General features: G+C 40.6%; 1 protein-coding gene across 4 annotated transcripts in view; it reads right to left on the reverse strand.

Annotated features, from left to right (window-relative positions):
* The window catches only part of MAPK10 (mitogen-activated protein kinase 10), a 211,418-nt gene that overhangs the window by 14,304 nt on the left and 177,036 nt on the right, over window positions 1-20,078 (reverse strand). For all 4 annotated transcript variants that reach the window (XM_075284712.1, XM_075284703.1, XM_075284720.1 and 1 more), the window contains exons 9-10: window positions 10,868-11,050; window positions 9,572-9,696 (exon numbers count right to left, since the gene is read on the reverse strand). In XM_075284712.1, the coding sequence (XP_075140813.1) occupies window positions 9,572-9,696; window positions 10,868-11,050 (308 nt within the window). The remainder of the gene's footprint in view (window positions 1-9,571; window positions 9,697-10,867; window positions 11,051-20,078) is intronic.

The following is a 20,078-nucleotide window of genomic DNA, read 5'->3' on the forward strand; positions in this document are numbered from 1 at the left end:
GTAGCTATGTGTGGCCACCTGGTGGTTATGATGTGAATTACAGCCTGTCAATGGTTTTGCTAGAATGCTGTAAGATTGCACTGTATTTACTTCATGTAAAGCTGGAGTCCTTAACAAAAAATCAAGTTAAATTAAAGATGGACACAATGTAACAACAGGTAGTCAGAGTAGTCAGGAGACAAACAAAGAAGTCTGTGAGCAGCTGCTACCAAGAAACATTGGAGAGAATTTACTATGCTAATTTTAATTATTTTCTCTATTATTATTATTATTATTATTATTATTATTATTAAAATTAGGAGACTCTGTTCTTTAAATAACTCTGGTATATACTGAGCACACAGTAGTGAGGGGCTGGTACATCTTTGAACTTTAATTCACACTACTTTTGTAGCACAAGTTACAGTATATTGGGCCAAGGCCTGTCTTTGCTCTCTTTGATTTCCACCCACTTTTCACTAAAGTGGAGAGCAGGTTGGAAAATGGAAAAAGTGACTCTCTTTTTTGGTGCAAACTGGTTATGCGCTAAAAAAATTCACCACTTTTGTGTCAAAAACCTCTTATAGCTAGTTTAGTAAATATCCCCCATTGTGATTACCCACAAGCAGAGCACTTGAATGCACTGTGAAGTAGCAGAGCTGTCTTGTAATTTGCAGAATGGTAGGCCAGTGCATTTTCCTTAAAAACCTGGGGATCATTGTAGCCATGTTGGGGCTTCCTCAGAGAACAGCAGTAGAAAATATTATACTTAGTATAGGAGCAGACACAGCAAGCAAAACTCATCCACAAAGACAAAAACTCATCCAAAAAGATAAATATTCTCCGTAACATGAACAGGAGATACGAATGAAGCCACTTGGAGGACATTGGGGCAGGAATATTGTATAATATGTGTGCCATCCTAAATGAAAGGGAGCATCTTAGATGCATAAATAAGTTTGTAAGTTTTTGTCTACTACTATATTATTAACTCACTCCATATGAAGAGAGATAAACAACCAACAACAAAAAAATTGGATTACTTTCTGCTGTACATCAAAGAACCTTAAATAAAATGAATTTCTGAAAACTCTTCTTTTCATATCACATTTGATGTGTTAGTTATAAATCTTTGTAGTTACATGAGGGAAATGATAGATGGATCAATGTGAGTCTCAGACAAAGCTTTAAATTTGTTTCCACTTTTTATGTTAGATTCGCTATCTAAAGTATTTATACTGAACGATGGCGAGTACTGTATTTTAAGGTGCAAGAAAGACTGTCAATACTTGAACATGTTCCAGTAAGAGACTGCCAAAATATAGGGAATATTTTATCTTTCAGCACCATGGAGAGTGGCTAAAAAGAAAGTTTAAGCAATATCTGAGTTTTAGGATTTTTTTTTTCTCTGCTAGGCAAACTTAGAAATACATAAAAGGAATAAATCCACATTTACCATATTCAAAGTACTGTAGGAGAATGCCCTAGATTAGTACCAATGCCAATTAAGACTAGCCATAACTGCTACATGAATGTTAAAGGGTCACCAGAAACAACCTATTTCTATGTTTTTATGCTAAACAGATTTTTTACATTTACATGACACTATCTGTATTTAAAAAGTACTAAATCCTGTAGTTTTACATCTAAGGCCCAATTCACACCTGCATTCAGTATTCCATTCAGGAAGTCCGCTTGGGGACCCTCCGAACAGAAACCTTTACGCAATGAAAAGCGGTTACCTGGGAAAACATGCAGACTCCATAGACTATAATGGGGTCTGTGTGGTTATCGTTTGATTCCTGCATGAAACATGCGAAGAGAAAACTGCTGCTTGCATGTTTTGTGCGGAAACTGAGTGGAAACCACACGGACCCCATTATGGTCTATGTGGTCCATGTGTTTTCCCAAGTAGCCAATTTTCTATGCATATAGATTTCCATTCGGGGGTCCCCAAGCGGACTGCCTGAATGGAATACTGAACGCAGATGTGAACCGGGTCTAAGCCTAATAATAGACTGACATTTGCCAATTCTGCATGAGGTTTTATTGTAGCAGTCAACTTATTCAGAAGTTATATAACACACAAGACACATAATACACAAGTATAATGATTGAAGATAACACCTCTATAACACAACCGAGCCATCTGTGCTTCCACTACTGACAATAGATGACGTAACAGTTTATCTAATTATCTGCCCCTTCTTACACCCATAAGACGCATTCTTACCCATAAACATGTACAGAAAAAGATTATGTATTTCAATATCAAAGGAACAGAAAATCCAGTAAAGGAGGGATCCAGAAAATTTACTTTTATTATCAATGTTATCAACCCACTCAACTGGCCAACTGCATGGCTTGAGTATATGGTGATGTGATATGGACTTTTCAATGTTTTGATAAAAAAGCGGAAATTTTATGGCTCCCTCTTGATTTTATATTCTTTGGGCTTTTGGATCTGGATTTTTGGGACGGCTTAGAGATCAGGTTAACTGATTATATCTGTATTAAATTTCACTGGTGTAAATAAATAAGAAATGGTCATGCATTCTCCTAAGCTCTATAACGCTCCGCACCCTTCATGTGCATTTCAGAGCAATCAGCACTGTATATATACAGAATTGATATGGTGATTTCTGAGTCGGTGCCATAAGAAGGACCTGACTGGTTGGCTGTCAGTCATGTGTTGACCACCAGAATGCACTGCAGTAGTAATGTATTTTATCAAGAATTAGAATATCCCATGAACTAGACCCCTAATAAGACTTAAAAATACTGAGCAATTAAATAAAATGATAAACTCCATAAAAACCAAAGCTAAAAAATAATACCAGAAATGCTGTTTTTTTGGTTGTGGTGCAGAATGGTATCTGTAAAAAGTACCTAATACTACTTGTATATACCAGCATGTCCTTGGAGATAGTGTATACAGCTAACCTGACAGAAGTCAACCTGTGAAGAATGGCTGCAGGCTAGTAGACACTAACTGTTCTCTCTACAGGTGAAATGTAAATGAAGCAGCTTCTTTAAGAATCAGCGGTAATTTGAGGAGGGTAACCAGGCTAGTAGCTTACTCACTAACCTGATTTACCAAAATAATTCCTCACCTGCAGTACTGTGGATTCCTTCCCATAGAATGCCCTTGTGATTTCTACACCTGACATTCTCCATAGATTTGCAGACTTCTATGCTCACCTTTATACTTCCCAGTTAATTTGCGCATAAGACCAGATAGCTACATATCTAAACGGCTCTGCACTGCCTAACCTCATGGAGAAACTAGCCTCTATTACTCTATGAACTGGCCCAAGCCTTGTTTCACATGCAGCTTGGCAAATCACTGAGCCTGGATGGAATTCCATTCAAGTTATGTTTTACATAGCATGAACAGCTTCTTCCTCCTCTCCTCGACACCCTCAACTACTCTCTTCAACAAGATACACTTCCACCTTCCTTCTACGACGCGTCCATTGTGATCATTCTCAAACCTGAAAAGGTCCCTGTAGACTGAGGTTCATATTGCCCCATATCCCTATTCAATTAGGACTACAAATTACTCACTAAAGTTCTCCCCAAACGACTAAACAGTGTAATGCCTCTTCTTATCAATCCTGACCAATCAGGGTTCATCTGGTAGAAGCATCTTCAACAATCTACACAGAGCTTAAACTGTAGTTCAATTGCGTTCTGCTAGAGATGCTAGAGAGGAAGTTTGGGACCTGGCCCAACTGGACACAGTCAATGCCTTCAATTCCATCAAATGATTTTATCTCATCAAGCTCCTTCAATGACTGCGCTTTGGACCAAGTTCTCACAAATGGGTCTCTTTACTTTATGGAGTGCCTAATGCCAACATAGTTATCAATGGCTCAGTCTCCCTAAGCTTCACTCTCCACAGGGGCAACCAACAGCAATGCCCCGTCTCCTTTCTGTTATTCACATTGACTGAGGAACTACTTGCCCTATAGCTTGGAACAGATGAGATCGAATCTGGCATAACACATCCACAAGGAGAAGAATGTGTTGCCTTGTATGCTGATGACTTGATATTGTTTCTATAGAACCCAGACTCTTCCTTTCACCAAGCAAAGTGATTGACAACTTCGAACACTACTCCGGCTTGAAGATCAATTGATCTACATCCTCCGTCATGTACCTTGTGCCACTCAGAGATGCAGAGATTAACACTACAATTCTAGGACCACAGATAGTTCCAACCATCAAGTATCTGGGCAAACATATTACTAAGGATCCAGCACAAAGCCTTGCTCTTAACCTTTACCCTATATTACCATACTTTAGGAGGAAGTTGAAGATATGGAGTGCTCTACCATTATCAGTAGCGGGTAGAATCAACTTGTTCAAAATGGTGGTTCTGCCAAAATATCTCTATGTTCTATAGCATTTCTTTTGTATCCACCGCTAAGGCGACGTTTCAAGTCATTGACTCTATAAGTATATAAGTAAGGGAGCGTTCACACTACCGTCGGTGTCCGACATGTAGTGTCCGCTCCTAGTGTCCGCTCAAAATCTGTCACGGACACTAGGAGCGGACACTAGATGTGTCCGTGACACCTGTCATTCACTTGAATGGGCATCGGGTGCATTCTTTTGCACTCCGTGCCCGTCCTTCCCTGTCCGCAAGAGAAGATGTCCGACTTCTCAAGCGGACAGAGGAACTCTGCATGCAGGGTTTTTCTGTCCGCTTGAGAAGTCGGACATCTTCTCTTGCGGACAGGGAAGGACGGGCACGGAGTGCAAAAGAACGCACCCGATGCCCATTCAAGTGAATGACAGGTGTCACGGACACATCTAGTGTCCGCTCCTAGTGTCCGTGACAGATTTTGAGCGGACACTAGGAGCGGACACTACATGTCGGACACCGACGGTAGTGTGAACGCTCCCTAAAACTACTGTATATATGGTATTGATGTAAGGGTTCTCATAGATTAAAAATAATGTGTTATTTATGCTCTATGGTAAACTGTAATGTAATAATATAATAAAAGTGTATAGAAACAGTTTGAAAATAGTTTTTTTTAAATCCTTCCCAGAAAGGGTTAATAAAATTTAGGAAATAAGTTATAGGCATGCCATTGAGAAGTATATTATATCCTGTAAAACACAAGTCTCTGACCAGCAATATTAGCATCAAATTTCAAATTTTGCCAATAAAATAAATGGGAAACTATTTATTTAAAAGGAGTGAAAAGGAGTCACGTCCCCCAAGCATATTCAACTGTCACCACCCTGTTACAGAGCACATTACAGAGACAAACAATACACCTTTGTTATGGATGTCACTTTGGTAGAATTGGAGAAAAACAATTTTGAAGTCTTATGCAAATGAGATAGTTTGGTGCACTAGGGGTGGGCCTTCAGTCCTGAGAGCACTGCTCTTGCTACTCAAGTGAGATGGCTGTGTCATAGCAGCGGAGGATACACTACCACTGTACATGGTAGTGCAGACAGGAGATGGTAGGAGTCTAAGTGGCAAGAGCAGCAATTCAGGGAGCTGAAGGCCCGCCCCTAGTGCACCAGCTGTCTTATACGCAGACTTCACAACTGTTTTTCTGCAGATCTACAAAAGAGACATCCACAACAAAGGCATAGTGTTTATCACTGTAATGTGCTTTATACAAAGAAGGTGACGGTAATTATACTTGGACAGATGAAAGACTCCTTTTAAGGCTCAGCAATGGTTTTCTGTTTTTGAAGGTTTTTTCTATGATTAGAGGATACATATTCTTCATGGCATAGCCCCTATAAGCCAGCATGTTTAGTGGCTTCAAAGATCACACTAAATACTATATTACATTCAACTGAATGAATGAATGATGACTATAGAATCTGCCAAAATAGAGGTCACCTACAGTAAAGCAAATACTTCCATATTTTCTAAACTGTCCCTGAAAATGCTTCCCTGCAATTGTGAGCACCACCAAAACCTCATTGGAACCTCATTTTCCAGGATGGGCTCTCATCTTATCCAACAGTCGACAACAGCTCTAAACAAGACTCAATTGTGTTTTATTTGTCATGATTTGTGTGACATTTCTGTTATGTACACTTTCATTTACTTTGTGTGTTCTACTGAGAATATCATGTAACGCCATCTGTGCAGGCTCCAATAGGCACCAAAGGCAATTGTGCTATGAGACGGGGCTGAAGGGACCACATTCAACCAATTCTCTTCCTGTATCTTGTTTAGTAAGTGCATAAATATTCTACCATCTGATTCAGTCTATGCTAACATTTTTTGCTTCTGGGTTAAAAATATATCCCATCGCTAGAGGAAATTGTATTTGAAGCTTTTTATGTCTACGTAAAATGTTCCACCTTTGATGTCTTGGAGATGCCATTTATTGAAATGTCAAACACACATTTTCACGCTGCGGGGGGCCACTTAGCCCTCTGAATCCAAATGTAACATGCAGACATCTTATTCTCTTTTGTTTGTTGCTGTCAAATTTCACAAGAGATTTCATGCTTGCAGCTACTAACTGTAATTGCCATGATACAATGTGAATTATCTCAGAAGTGTTCCAATGCTAAGAACACGTAGTTAGTAGTCAAACTAAAATACAGTGGATTTTTTTCCTTATTGTCTTAATATTTTTCACATTGGCACTTTTTCTCTGTAGTTAAAAGTGTACTGCTTCCTTTCAGCCAATGAAAAGCCATTCTCTAAACCAGTTTTTCTCAATTTTTTCAAGTGAAGTACCCCATAATGAGAAAACTTCCCAACCGAGTTATAAATGTTACAAACAAAATAAGGCTTAGCTTGGAACCTTCATTAACAGATATATAATGGCCTCTTCATGTAGTATAAGGGCAACCCCACTCAATAGAGTGTCCCTCTCAGTACTCTCACATGTTGTAGAATGGCCCGTTCAGTTCCTCCACATCTATGTAATATAATGACCTACATACTGCCAAATGTGATATAATGACCCCTACAGTGCTCCACTTATAATATAATGACCCCCATACCAACCCCCTCCCATATAATACCTGTATAATGGCTCTCATTCTCAGTGATGTTTTAAACTTTATTTAATTTGTGTTTTATTTTCACGAATTTTTTTTACCCCTAGGGGATTTTAATTTGCAATCTTCTGATTTTCTAATATGCTGATTTTATAATGCATTGCATTACCTAAGTAGTGCAATGCAGTATAATGCCTGTCATTTTTTGACATACAGTCTGTTAGGCCATGCCTTTGCCTTTAGGCATGTCCTAACAGAAGAATACATAGGCAGCCCTGGCACCTTCATTAGGCACCTGGTTGCCATGTAAAGGCATCAGATCCCAGTGATCTTGTTCACAGGGGTTCCAATGGCTCTAGGAGAAAGCACCCTCCAAAACAGATTCTGTGGTCACAGCATCTAAGGCGTTAAACATCTGCTTTGCCAGTTCGGCAGTTAGGAACAGATACTGAGCCTGAGCATGCAGAACACCCTATATTCTTCCACTGCAACTTACAGTCCCAGGCTGTTCAGAAAGTGCCCCCCATTCATACCAAAGATACATATGACAGAATAATGTCCCACAGTGACCCTCCACACAGTATAATGTCCCATAGCAGCCCTCCATGCAGTGTTATTTTAACATAGAAGCCCTCTACACAGTATACTTCCATAGCAGCCCTTCACACAGTATAATGTCCCATAGTAGCCCCTCCCCACAGTATAATGTTCCATAGTGGCCTTCCTTTCAGTATAATGTTCCATAGTGGCCCCTCCACACAGTATGATGTCCCATAGTGGCCCCTTCACATAGTGTAATGTCTTAGGGTATGTTCACACGGCAGAAAATGGTTTCCGCCTGTGAACATAACACTTGGCTAGACGCAACGGAAAGCTGATGCAGTGCACCGGCATCCCGTTGCGGCATTCCATTCCGGACTAGGCCCAATTGAATGGGCCTAATCGGGAGGGATTCTCGCGCCACGGACGCCACGGCTGAGTCAGCCACGGATTCCGCGGCAAGATAGGTCATCTCGCTTCTTTTTTCCACTACTAGCTAATGTAAAAAAGAAGCATGGGGCTCCCAATGAAGTCAATGGAATAGCTGTCTGATGAACAAGTGTTTGGTGGACAGATGTCTAAGTTGTATGACCACCTTGACATGGTATTAGTAAAACTAAGGAACCAAATATACATCTGTGATTACAGCCACTTGAGAACACTGTTTTCCATTTTTGTGTTTTCATTTTTTCCAGTTAGAGTCATATATGGGCTTAATTTTTGCGGGACAAATTGTACTTCATAAGGACTCCATTTAAATGGGGAAAAAAACATAATTCTGGCATTTTGTACATGCTTCAATTTTATGGCATTCATCATGCATTAAAAATGACATGTCAACTTTATTCTGCATGTCAATACAATCATGGTGACACCAAATTTATATAGTTTTTTTATGTTTTAATACCAGGGATAAATGTTTTTATATTTTAATAGTTTGAGCATTTTTAGCCTTGGGGATGCCTAATGTATGTCTGTTTATTTCTATTTATATGTGATCTATGGAGTAATTTGAATTTTATATAGTTTTCTTAAATATTAAAAAAAATATATATATATATATTTTTTTCTATTTGGTGGTTTAAACCTGTAATCATTAGAACAATTGTAGCCTAGACTGTAGTACTCCTGTACTGCAATCTATGGTAAAATTCCAATATCTGTAATAGGTATATCTGAGAAGACTCCTGGCGGCTCCTACAATCTCCCTACAAGAGAGCCATCTGTTACTAAACAGGAAAGCAAAAGTGACAGTAACCACTCAGATGCTGTGCTCATATCTCTGATCATGGGCACTGCCTCCAGGTCCCTGTTGTCAGACCTTGGAGCTATGGCATCATTCATTGTAATAGTACAATGCATTTGAAAAGAAGTTAAAAGGACTGTCACAAAAACACAACCTCTTTTTATGGAAACCCGGCTTGGAGATCAGCTGATCACCATTGTAACTAGCTTCAGAAACCCCATTATTGCCAGGGGGAGCCATATATTTAGTAATGCAGCATTAAATGACCACAATACATTGAACAGCTAGCCACATAACAGATAGATGGGCTGGGTCCACCAGGTGAATAGACTGGATCCACTTGCCCATACAAACACATCTATGCCCTAATAGGATATAATTCATCATAAAGTAACCCCTTTATATCTTGCATGTGCTGCCAAACTAATCCCGACAGTAAGCACTCTACATGAATAGACATTTTCTGTCATTGCCAGGAAAGTATTAATAAATGTATTGCAATATATTATAGTATTACGTCTTCACACCATTCCAACCTGTCAGACATTTGCTTACTGTACAGTATGTCCTGCTTGCATTGGATTACGGCCATCGTGTTTGGTCAGCAAGAGCAACAGGTTAGTAGAGAGCTATCCACCATTATAAATGAAATGGGTAAAGGAAACTGAACTACAAGCAGTTCCTTCTGCTAACACAGTGTGAAAACAATGAAACTATAGCTCATTAAATAAAGTGATCATGCCAATTCGTTGGAAATTGCCATAGCAGTATGTATTTTTCGATTTTACGAAGGAGAATACAAAGTCTTACCGCTTCAACTTCTGCAGGGTCATACCAAACATTTATGTAGGGGTGTTGTAGTGCCTCATCCACTGATATTCTCTTCGCTGGGTCAATCACTAGCATCTTTGATAAAAGGTCTCTTGCTTGGCTAGCTAAATAAGATATAATGGTGACAATATGATTTATCAATAAATATAATAAATTTCAGGGTAAGGAATATGCAAATCAGACCTCATTGATGAAAAAGAGGAATCTGCTCTTAACGCCACCATTTGGAAGCCACTTATAGATCAATACATGGTTTTAAAATATATTTAAGGGTACACTCTAGGAATTATAGCCAAACCAGTGTAACTATTCCAAATGTAAGGGTTTTCCATCCTCAGACCGCTGTTTCAAGGATTTCGCCTCTCATCAGTGCAGAGCAGGGTACAGGCTGGCTGAGTGGTCTAGAAGTGGTTTGGAAGGGTTAATATCTCTCATTACGAGTACAAGGACTTATTAGACCATCCATAGCCTGCTAAGGAATATGTGAATAAGACTTCATTGGTGGAAAAGAGAAATTTGTGGAGGGTAGATCCCTATAAATTAATAGGGTACCTTGTTTTCAAAGAACCCTAAGGACATAATGTAGGAATAATAGCCAAGTCAATATAACTCCACAGACAGCTCGAGTTTAGTCTCTCATCATCCTGTTATAGCAGTCATACTGGCTTGGCTATTCCCAGGTATTCATCTATAGGAAGCTACCATCCAAAAGGTGGCGCTAGAAACAAATTCCTCTTCTTTTTTTTTATTGATGAAGTCTTATTTGCATATTCCTCGCCCAGAAATCTTAGCAGGGCATACATTACCCCTTCTAAAATAAATTTCAGTAATTCATACAGGCTAAATTAGGTTCATTACATTCATAGTAATACAGGAATAATATTGTACATAATAAAAGGGTGTGTAAGCCAGTATACTGGCATATATTGATTGGCAGATCTGCCCACGTGTTTTAATATTTCATAAATCATGGCTTCTATACCTCCTCTGCTATGAGCATTATTCTGTCCACTCATAAATCACTGCAAGAGTCATTCAGGCAGACTCCTTGTCTGAGTCATCACATACTGGCAGATTTCTGACACTATTCATCCATTTTGGATTTGATCTATTGAATCCAATCTTTATTTGACCTTTCTCAATCTCTACGACAGGGAATCTCCATTATGCATTATGGAAGGGGTTTATTTAGCAATATTCTAGGAAAATGTCATTCTATAATTCTTATCTAGACTATCTGTACACAACCTAATATACTAGTTTTCAGGCACCTACCTTTGAGTTTATTATGCTCAGAATCTGCTGGAAATAGAGAGTCTGGGAAAAGCTTGGGGAATGTGAGACCAGCATATTTGGGTCGATTTTCCACGTAATTCCGAACTGTTGGTTGAAGTTTTTTCATGAATTCTGGACACGGTGTCCCCAGCTGCTCTATGACTTTGTTCCACTGGTCAATATCTGAACATATGTTAAGGCATTAACTGTATTCTGTAGTCTTTTACTGTTAATAGAAGAGTAGCAGTGTGATTTATCTCAGTGTTTATTAATCTTTTCAAGCAAAGTACTCCCTAGTAAGAAAAAGTCATGGTGGTGCTCATTGCTGTTACTGGTGCCCCAGGAGCGAGTAGTGAGCGGCATTCATTACTCACCCCTCTGCTCCATGATTCCTGTCTCTGCTTAGAGGCCTGCTGTGACGTCAGCACTCGGCGCCCAGAGCAGAGTGGTAAGTAATGAATGCAGCTCACCACTGGCTCCTGCAGTGTCAGTAACTGAGATAAGTACTGATGGTGGTGGCTCATTGCTGTTACTGGTGCCCCAGGAGCGAGTAGTGAGCGGCATTCATTACTCACCCCTCTACTCCATGATTCCTCTCTCTGCTTAGAGGCCTGCTGTGACGTCAGCACTCGGCGCCCAAAGCAGAGTGGTAAGTAATGAATGCAGCTCACCATTGGATCCTGGAGTGTCAGTAACTGAGATAAGTACTGATGGTGGTGGCTCATTGCTGTTACTGGTGCCCCAGGAGCGAGTAGTGAGCTGCATTCATTACTCACCCCTCTGCTCCATGATTCCTCTCTCTGCTTAGAGGCCTGCTGTGACGTCAGCACTCGGCGCCCAGAGCAGAGTGGTAAGTAATGAATGCAGCTCACCGCTGGCTCCTGGAGTGTCAGTAACTGAGATAAGTACTGATGGTGGTGGCTCATTGCTGTTACTGGTGCCCCAGGAGCGAGTAGTGAGCTGCATTCATTACTCACCCCTCTGCTCCATGATTCCTCTCTCTGCTTAGAGGCCTGCTGTGACGTCAGCACTCGATACCCAAAGCAGAGTGGTAAGTAATGAATGCAGCTCACCGCTGGCTCCTGGAGTGTCAGTAACTGAGATAAGTACTGATGGTGCTGCTCATTGCTGTTACTGATGCCCCAGGAGCGCGTAGTGAGCTGCATTCATTACTCACCCCTCTGCTCCATGATTCCTCTCTCTGCTTAGTGGCCTGCTGTGACGTCAGCACTCGGCGCCCAGAGCAGAGTGGTAAGTAATGAATGCAGCTCACCACTGGCTCCTGGAGTGTCAGTAACTGAGATAAGTACTGATGGTGGTGGCTCATTGCTGTTACTGGTGCCCCAGGAGCGAGTAGTGAGCGGCATTCATTACTCACCCCTCTACTCCATGATTCCTCTCTCTGCTTAGTGGCCTACTGTGACATCAGCACTCGGCGCCCAAAGCAGAGTGGTAAGTAATGAATGCAGCTCACCACTGGCTCCTGGAGTGTCAGTAACTGAGATAAGTACTGATGGTGGTGGCTCATTGCTGTTACTGGTGCCCCAGGAGCGAGTAGTGAGCTGCATTCATTACTCACCCCTCTGCTCCATGATTCCTGTCTCTGCTTAGAGGCCTGCTGTGACGTCAGCACTCCAAGCCCAGAGCAGAGTGGTAAGTAATGAATGCAGCTCACCACTGGCTCCTAGGGTGACTGTAACTGCGATGAGAAGAACTGATGGCATCATTGTGCTTCTAATGTAAAGATGGTGTTCACGGTCATGCACAGGTCTCTGTTCTGGCCAGAAGGAATTGCATGCAGTGCAGCATGAACCCCGGCCAGTAGTTCTTAGTCACGCTATGTCCACATACCGCAGGTTGATAATCACTGATTTCTATGATAAAACATGGAAAAAAGCTATTGCTTTTTAATTTTGCTTGTTCAATTCCTTGCTTTGTTATTATTGTTACTTACAGAGAAAACTATGGCCCCTGTTGATTTAATGATGATTGTAACACCCAGACATGTAGTAATTGAAGTGAGCCATCTGAGAGACCATGGATTTATGTGTGATGCACATTCAGTGCAGTGCAACCCCAGGTAAAATGGTTTGGATAGGGGGCAGTTGTTGAGGATGTAATACATATATGTGAAAATGGGCCAATTCCTTTCCTATATACCACAAGATTAATTATTTTGTTAGCAATTTTAAGTCTGTATACACTTGGAGATCAACCTAGAGGATTGTAAATCTGTAAAATGTGCTTGAAATTTCTCTTTATACCGTATTGAGGAACGCCCCTCCTGACAGTATACGTCTATGGAAGAATACAGTCAAGGGAGCATCCCTCACAGCCCTGTGATGACACTGAGCTGTAAGGACCGCCTTTCTGACAGTGGGGAGATATCGGTGCCGAAATTAATGGCACCGATATGTCCAGCACCATTCCGACTTTCTAGTAGTATAAAATACTGAACATCTTTGAGGACGTAAAAGGTCCTCTTTAAATGAATTTTTCAGTTTCCAAAAATGAATGTTATTTCTTACATAATAAAAAGTTATACAATTTTCCAATATAGTTTCTGTATCAATTCCTCACAGTTTTCTAAATCTCTGCTTGCTGTCATTTTGTGGATACAAATCAGTCCATTGTCATGTGATTTACAGTCCATGGTCATGTTATGAGCACATAGGTGTACAGCTCGTTACCAGGCAGATGTCTAATTACTGTGTTGTGACTATAACGAGCTGTGCACATGTGAATATGGATAATTTTTTATCCACCGGGAACAAGCAGAATGAATGACAGCAAGCAGAGATCTACAAAATTGTGAGGAATTGATGCAGAAAGTGTATTGGGAAATTGTACAACTTTTTATTATACAAGCATTTGCTGAAAATGGACAACTCCTATAAGACATCTCTCAGTGAGCTGAGCAGTTTAGCAGGCAGGAGAGGAGCTGATAACATGAGATAGAAGCAATTTCCCCCAATAAGCTATATTGCAAAGTTTGTTATATTCTCCTGATCTATTCATTCACAAAAAGTGAAAATAAAATGACAGGTACACTTTAAGTAGCTATTCACTAACTTACACTAAAGTGTCATGAATCTAGCATCCAGTAGCTGATCGCTCTAAAGTCAAAGCTGGAAACAATAGGCAGCTGCCAGTAGAAAGCCGGTAATTGATGGTTATTACCACTGCCATACATCACTAATCCAAGGGAAAAGGATTTTTCTAATATAGCTATCTTTTAGAACAGTAAAACAACCTTAAATTTTCTCATACAAAAGAAGAGAATGAATAAGTCCCTTGTTCATCATGTGACATTGACCAAGTATAACATAGGACGAATATAAGAAAGATTTGCAGCCATGTTACTTAATGAGAAATGGAACGTGTAGCATGACTCATGTACATACGTTGGCTACCAAAATGTAAGCTTGCCATACATATTATTTTAAATGGGTTGTCCAGGATATACAGGTTTTTTCCTGGAGGCCGGGAAAGGTGGAAAAAAAACAAAAAACATATTCACCTGTTCCCGGCACTCCAGTGTTCCCCACCTTCTGGTCCTAGATCCAGCAGAAGTCCTTGACTCACGTGACCACTGAGGCCAATAAGCGGCCTCAACAAAGGACTTGGGACATCACAGATGACATATGTGAGTGATATCTCAGGTCCTTTTCTTAGATTGCCTTATTTTCAACAGCCTTATTTCTCACCTTCTCCACCTTCCAGAAAACTGTATTTCCTGAACAAACCCTTTCATGTCAGTTGAACCAAATAATGTTGGGATCAGCTGACCATCATATGTATATGGCGGCCCAGACTCTTCCCTGATGAATGATGTTAATACAGTAAAGCACTGGGCAGCTAGATTTCAACATGTTTAATCCTCTTATTCTTGGACAGATAAGTCCCATCAAGCATGCATGTTCAGCGTGCGTGTGGTGGAGTCAAGAAAAATAGCTGTTGCGCATATGAGAATTCAGTCTGTATCCATCTAATGTATGAAGCATGCAGAATGAATGCAGAAGACGGATAGCTGTCAGACCGGGTTCGGATGTGTGCGCCTGTGAGCGTTTTATGCTCTCCGCCGCGAAACCGGCTTTTTTAAACCTGAAACAGAGTACTGCATGTCCGACTGTGTCCGATTTAAAAAAAACGGTTTCGCCGCGGAGCGCATATAACGCTCACCGGCTCTCACGGCTGGACATCTTTCAAACCCATTCAAATTAATGGGTATGAAAGAGTCCTGCAGGTTTACGTCTCCTGCTCAGTTTTGTGCAGGAAACGGAAACCTGTACGAACGGAGACCGGTCACAGATGTGAACGAGCCCTAAGTGGTTCATTAACTCATAGCCGCCAATTCAGACACTTGTAATTCAACTTTTGCTTTTGGCCCACAACACATAAAGTAGAATATAGAACAGAAAAAGCAACAAAAGACTTACATCAAGATATCTGTACACTCTGATATTAGTCTATATACTGTGACTATATTGTAATAGTGCCATATCAAGATGTGCTCACTGAAAGGACACCGTGATGAAAATTAAATATTGTGTTTCTTCAGGGTAACTGCAGAGGTATGAAAGATTTCTTTAATAATATTGAATAAAATGATGGTCCAGAAGAGAATAACTCATAAGATCTCATTAAATATTTAGGCATCATAAGACACAGAAACATTTAAAAATGCATTTATGAAATATGAAGCTGTTCCAGCATGAGTCTTCAGCATTAAAAATATATAACATACTAATGCTTAGGTATACACATTTGTACCGTATATATGGCACATGCCCACTGCATGCATGGGGGTATAACAAAAGGTTGGATACTTTCCATCTGGAAACTGCTGGTGCTCAATTTCAGCACAAAAACATTTCTGAACAAATGTGGAATGTTTAATCCATATGTAGCAAAGCTGGGTTTGTCATTGCAATAGTGAAATATTCTTTGAAATAATTCATTGTGATCATAGGTTACCTTTAGTTGTCTATAGGAATGTGGATTACCCTATTGAGGTAGCTAATCTCAGTGAGCCACCATAGGGAACAAACAGATTTTTTTTTCTTTTGAGGACTCCAGAAAGACTGCTCAACTGACTGTCTACAATTTTGGGAAAGCTAAGAATCTGGCAGATGGATTTCAACTGCCCCTATTTTTTTGTTCTCAGGGAAATAAGACACTGCCAAAGATATTCTTCTGCTGACTAGCTGTTTGCAATAATTAAAGTCATTGTTTTTGTCATTGGACAGTTCAGGTGAATATAACAAGATTTATACTATATCTTATCAGAGACAAATGCTTCCCCTTTTATTAGCCCTCTCCTGCCTGCTAAATTGCTTAATTGACTGCTCAGCTTCATCCTCAGTCTAGATGGGTTACGCTAGGTTCACACTAGCATTTGCGTTTCCATTCTTTAGGTCCATTTCGGGGTCCGAAAAACAGAAACGCTATCCATTTAAAGGGGCCCTATCAGCAAAATTATGTCGTATGACCCCCTCATATGCCTGAATATGAATACGAATGAAGGCTATTCAGGCACCGCTAATGGTATTTTAAATGCCCCCCCTTCCCCCCGTTTTAAACTAAGACCATAAAAACATATATGGAAATTATACTACTGCGCATGTTCCAGCGCCATTTTTGTCGTAGTTCTAAGGGGATCTGACCCCTTAGAACTACGTGAGCATAATGCGCATGTGCAGTATGGTCGCAAGCTGCCATTGACAAAAATGGCGCCAGAGCGTGCACAGTAGTGCTCCAGAGGGAACGCTACTGCGCACGCGCAGGATTTAAACACAACCCGCCGGTGAAAAGAAGAAGAAAGCGTAGAAGGAGGACGTCGCTGGACAAACACACCAGAGGAAGGTGGGACCGAAGATGATGACCACCAGTGCACAACCCGCCCACCGTGCATGGTAAGTATAATTTGCATATATGTTTTTACGGTCTTAGTTTAAAACGGGGGGGGGGGGGGGGGGCTTTTAAAATACCATTAGCAGTCTTTGATTAGCCTTTGTAAAGGCTATTCAGGCATATGTGGGGCTCATACGGCATAATTTTGCTGATAGAGACAATTTAATAAGAGGTTACCCACAGAAACCCATGGACCCCATAGACTATAATGGGGTCTGCCCAAATTATGTTTGGTATTGTCTGAAATTGGTAGAGAGAAAAGTCCTGCTTGCAGGATTTTTTTTCCTGCATATTTAAGTGGAGTGGGGGATGGACTCACCGAACAGTCACCCAACCCTAGTGTGACCACAGCCTTACTGAACTCTGCTCCAGGACAATTGTTTCTTTCTGCTTCTTATTCACTCTACTTCCTTATACCCCCTTCCATCCCCATAGAATTCTAGATCTGAGAGTAAATTGAGCAGTTTAGCAGGCAGGGAGGAGCTGATCAGTTGCAATAGAAGCATTTTTATGTGATAAGATATATTACAATGTTTCTTATACTTATGTGAACTATTTATTTGCAAAACAACCTAGAAAATGAGTTAGTCTTAAATGCCAATACAGGGCACACTAGCAGGTCCTGAGATCTGCTATTATAATCAGAGTTACAGTTAAGTTCATTGTGCCTAGAATACATTAAAATGGATATTGGACTTTTAGAGGCGGATTGTGCTAACTGTCAGATATTCTCAGTCAATTAGCAGAAAACATTTGTTGTTACTGCTAATGGTTAAGAGCCGCTGACTGCTCTCACACTGCTCCGCTCAATGTCTTTGTCTCCTTAATGCCAGGCACACTATACAGGATCTGGCAGCCTTACAATATATCATCCAATAACCTTTTAATGAAATCTTATGGATATCATTGCTAGGGAACACTCTCATCACAAAGGAGACTTACATGACAAAGAGCTCTGCCTCAAATTATAAAGTACTGCACTAAGATTAAAGCTACAAAACCTGGACATACGTTAGATTCATGTGAATCAATACAATGAACGGAAGGGAAATGGTGATCTTGAATAAACCACAGGCTGTATCACACACATTCTGTGTTCTACAATCTGTCCAGTAGATGGGGCCCTTACTATTCTGCAATCCATTGTGCTTGGCTGCATGACTGAATGCATGTGGGAGGAAGTTGTTGCCAAGACACACATGAAAAGCCAGAGATATTAACCTTGAGCTCTGAAACTCTGCTGATGAACTGCAGCACTTGAACAGAAGTCTATCTCTTCTAGACAACATTAGCTCGTGGATTACAGTGCACTTGGAGGACAAGAACATTCTGTCTACTCGGACCAGAGAATGCGCTTCATTGCTCTTTCCCTGGAAACAGATAAATATATATATATATATATATATATATATATATATATATATATGTATATATATTTATATTAAAATATAGCGCATCACATATGTGATATAAAATATAGAAACAAGTCGTTATATACACAACCTAAAAGACACAATCAGTGTTTGCTGTTTATAGGTACTTCTGCTAGGGCCATCACCAAACCAGCACACTGATTTTATACCATCCACAGATACAGCTTTATATGTAACCACAGATAGTATACATATTACCACAGCGTTCATATAACACCAACAATGGCAAACAGCCATAAGCAGAATGGCAATTAACCACAATATACAAATCTATATGCATATCTCCCAACTTTTGAAGAACTGAAAGAGGGATAAAATGCGCTACGCGCGCCGCGGCAAATTTGTCCCCGCCCACTTTTGTGTTGACTCCGCCCACTCGTTAATTTTTCATGTGCCCGCACACAGTATAATCCTCCTACAGTCACCCGAAAATTATATGTCCCCCTCTATCTCTCCCCCAGTTTCATATACACCCTTCATCTGCCCCCAGATTCATGTCCCCTCCATCTCTGCCCCCAGATTCGTGTCCTCTCCATCTCTGCCCCCAGATTCGTGTCCTCTCCATCTCTGCCCCCAGATTCGTGTCCTCTCCATCTCTGCCCCCAGATTCGTGTCCTCTCCATCTCTGCCCCCAGATTCATGTCCCCACATCTCTGCCCCCAGTGTCATGCCTCCCTCCAACCGGGACCGCGGGACATGTCACCCAAATCGTGAATGTCCCGCGGAAATCGGGACGGTTGGGAGGTATGTATATGTCGTAGTTTTAATATAACAATTCGGGACATGGTAGTCTGAATTATATCCAACCATGGCATAACATTATTGACAGGCTTCGGCACTGACCACTCCCGGGCAGATACCCCAACCCTGTAGAGCTAGGTTTAAACAGCAAGCAGTGATTGTACCATTAAGGGGGTATATAGAGATGTATTTCTATATTTTTTATTGCATATTGTATGATTTTGATTTTATCTCATACATTGTTGAAAATTAGATCTCCAAAATGTTTCCTAATCTAGACTATTTTGCTTTAGTATAGATGCAGCAGTCGCCCCTTTTAATTTTTCCTGGCTGTAATGGAGATCACGACCTTGTGTTTCAGTTGTTCCTAAATCGCTTTCAGGTTTTTGAAATTCCAGCGTGTCCGCACCACAGTTTTTATCGCAAAGTGGGCATGTGATTCGCTAGAATCCCATCCACTTTGTCTTGTCTGTAAAACGCCACAATTTTTACCACAAAGTTCCTGCCATGAGCAAATCACAGCGTTTACATCCCGTGGGGCCCCGGGCCTTAAAGACAGCAGCCAATATGAAGTGGCATGGCAACAATGGAAAGAATAAGGGATGAAGCAGTAGTTTAAGGATGTTCTCACATCTTGTTACGTAAACACATTTGGAGCCCTCATATGTTGAATTTGCCCATAAGGGTCAATGCAGCTAACAAACGTTGCAGATTTCCATAAGCGTTATATACCGTACCAAGAAATACTACCAACATATATGTGCCTAAGCCAAGACATTGGACTACTTCAGACTGTAATTGGACAGTGTAGCTAAGCAGTCATTTATTATATCTTAACATTTTTCAGTGACCTTTGATTGGCTTTAGTTGTGTTATACGATAGGTATCATGCTGCAGCAATGTATCCCGCTGCAGTTAATTCTGCTACATCTGTACTATCAAGTCAACAGGCTGACACTGCGGAACATAAACAGCTATAACAAATATGGCGGCACTATGTTATTTATACAAACATAGTTATAGTGACATACCTTTACATATTCGCACCTGTAGAAAGTTATGTGGTGATACTAAGCCTACAATTACTCATCATGCCAGGTTCCTGAGTAGTAGACTCAGATTAT

This window comes from Leptodactylus fuscus, chromosome 1, assembly GCF_031893055.1.
Source record: "Leptodactylus fuscus isolate aLepFus1 chromosome 1, aLepFus1.hap2, whole genome shotgun sequence".
Lineage (NCBI taxonomy): Eukaryota > Metazoa > Chordata > Amphibia > Anura > Leptodactylidae > Leptodactylus > Leptodactylus fuscus.